The following is a 2,066-nucleotide window of genomic DNA, read 5'->3' on the forward strand; positions in this document are numbered from 1 at the left end:
AGGAAGTGAAGCTGGTGATTAGACAGGACTGGAGACAAGAGACTAGACACGGGACAGGACAGGAGACGGAACTAAGGACTGGAACGGACTAGACAGGACGGGAGTGGAAACACAAGACTTGACAGGAGCTTGTGACAAGACAGTGTGTTGAACATTGGGCTGGATACTGGACGGGGATCGAGACTGGACAGGCGTAGGCAATGGAGACAAGACTGGGGACAGAACGGGACTAGAGACAGAAGGCTGGACAGAAGGTGACAGAACAGGGGACAGGACAGTGGACCGGTAGGGAGACAAGACAAGTGACTGAACACTGGATGGATACGGGGACTGGACATGAGGCAGGACAGGTGATGGGACTGGGTGCTGGGAATGGACAGGAGACTGGACTTGAGACAGGACAGAGGGTTGAAACAGGGACTGGACTGGACTTGGCTGGGGAACAGGGACCAAGACATCTACAGGAACAGACACAAACACAGGGACAGGGACAGAGACAAAGACAGACACAAGTACAGGGACAAGGACAGAGACAGGAACCAGGACAGGAACAGACACAGGAACCAACACAGGGAATGCCTAGGACTGGCAAAAGTTTGTGGAGAAGTCTGAGGAACCAGCCTGGGCACAGTTCTGGGGTCCTACGGACACGACCTGAAGCGGCCAGGGCCACAGTCACGGGTGCTGAAGCGGCCGGAGCCACAGTCACGGGTGCTGAAGCGGCCGGAGCCACAGTCACGGGTGCTGAAGCGGCCGGAGCCACAGTCACGGGTGCTGAAGCGGCCGGAGCCATAGTCACTGATGCAGAAGCGGCCGGGGCCACAGTTACTGGTGCAGAGGCGGCGGGGGATGCCGCCTTCCCAGGAACAGATGCGGCTGAGGAAGCCGCCTTCTCGGGAACAGTAGCGGCTGATGAAGCCACCTTTACTGGAGCTCGAGCGGCCGGGGTGACCGCCTTCTTGGAGACAGGAGCGGTCGTGGAAGCCGCCTTCCCGGAGACAGGAGTGGCAGGCGCCGCGTTAACGAAGACAGGAACGGCGGGCGCCGCGTTAACGAAGACAGGAACGGCGGGCGCCGCATTCACGGAGACAGGAGTGGCGGGCGCCGCATTCACGGAGACAGGAGTGGCGGGCGCCGCATTCACGGAGACAGGAGCGGCGGGATGCCGCGTTCACGGAGACAGGAGCGGCGGGCGCCGCGTTCACTGCAGCTAGTGCGGCGGTTGCCGCCTTCGCTGGTGCGGCGGTTGCCGCCTTCGCTGGTGCGGTGGTTGCCGCCTTCGCTGGAGCTAGTGTGGCGGGTGCCGCCTTCGCTGGAGCTAGTGCGGCCGTGGAAGCCGCTTTCTCTGGAGCAGGTGCGGCCGTGGAAGCCGCCTTCTCTGGAGCAGGTGCGGCCGTGGAAGCCGCCTTCTCTGGAGCAGGTGCGGCCGTGGAAGCCGCTTTCACGAGGAGAGGAGCGGCTGGAGGCGCCGCTTTCGCGGGGAGAGGAGCGGCTGGAGGCGCCGCTTCCGCGGGGAGAGGAGCGGCTGGAGGCGCCGCTTTCGCGGGGAGAGGAGCGGCTGGGTTGTGTCACCCTGGAAAGACATCCAGAATGGCATAGAGGCTTGCAAGATTCTCGTGGAAGTTAGGAGGGATTGCAGTGACGTTCTTGGATACAGGGGCCTCTGCGGCGACGTCCACGGAGGCAGGGGGACCTGCGACGACGTCCACGGAGGAAGAGGCTTGTGCTGCTCGTGCTGGAGTTATTGCTGTTTTAGGGGAACTGATGGGCGCACTCGAGTGATTTCTTCAACCGTAATTCCCCCGGAAATGCACCCGTTAGCCTCACCTCTCATGTCCCGCGGTTTGAGGCTAACAGCCCCTAACCTCAACCCCCCTCCAAAAATTTCCCCGGATCTGAGGGGGTAATCCTCGGGAGCAGAAGGGGAGAATCTTTCCTCTAAAAGTTCCAAAAAAATATCCACGGTAAGATCCTGGGCCTTTTCCTCAATTAAATTTTCTGCCCACCGTAATGCCTCTCCTCTAAGGAGAGATTTAAGAAATATGACCTGGATAAAGTCCGGAGGA

General features: G+C 60.3%; 1 protein-coding gene across 1 annotated transcript; it reads left to right on the top strand.

The window, feature by feature from the left end:
* Positions 1-575: 575 nt before the first annotated feature.
* Positions 576-1,214, top strand: LOC136707267 (antifreeze protein Maxi-like). Its single transcript, XM_066681246.1, has one exon. It carries the CDS (start codon positions 576-578, stop codon positions 1,212-1,214), a length of 639 nt encoding a protein of 212 aa, XP_066537343.1.
* Positions 1,215-2,066: the final 852 nt, after the last annotated feature.

Source organism: Hoplias malabaricus, chromosome 9, assembly GCF_029633855.1.
Source record: "Hoplias malabaricus isolate fHopMal1 chromosome 9, fHopMal1.hap1, whole genome shotgun sequence".
In the NCBI taxonomy this organism is placed as follows: Eukaryota; Metazoa; Chordata; class Actinopteri; order Characiformes; family Erythrinidae; genus Hoplias; species Hoplias malabaricus.

What these genes read in the sequence shown, in the direction of transcription:
- LOC136707267 (XM_066681246.1), top strand. Translation starts at nt 576, where the DNA reads ATGCCTAGGACTGGCAAAAGTTTGTGGAGAAGTCTGAGGAACCAGCCT.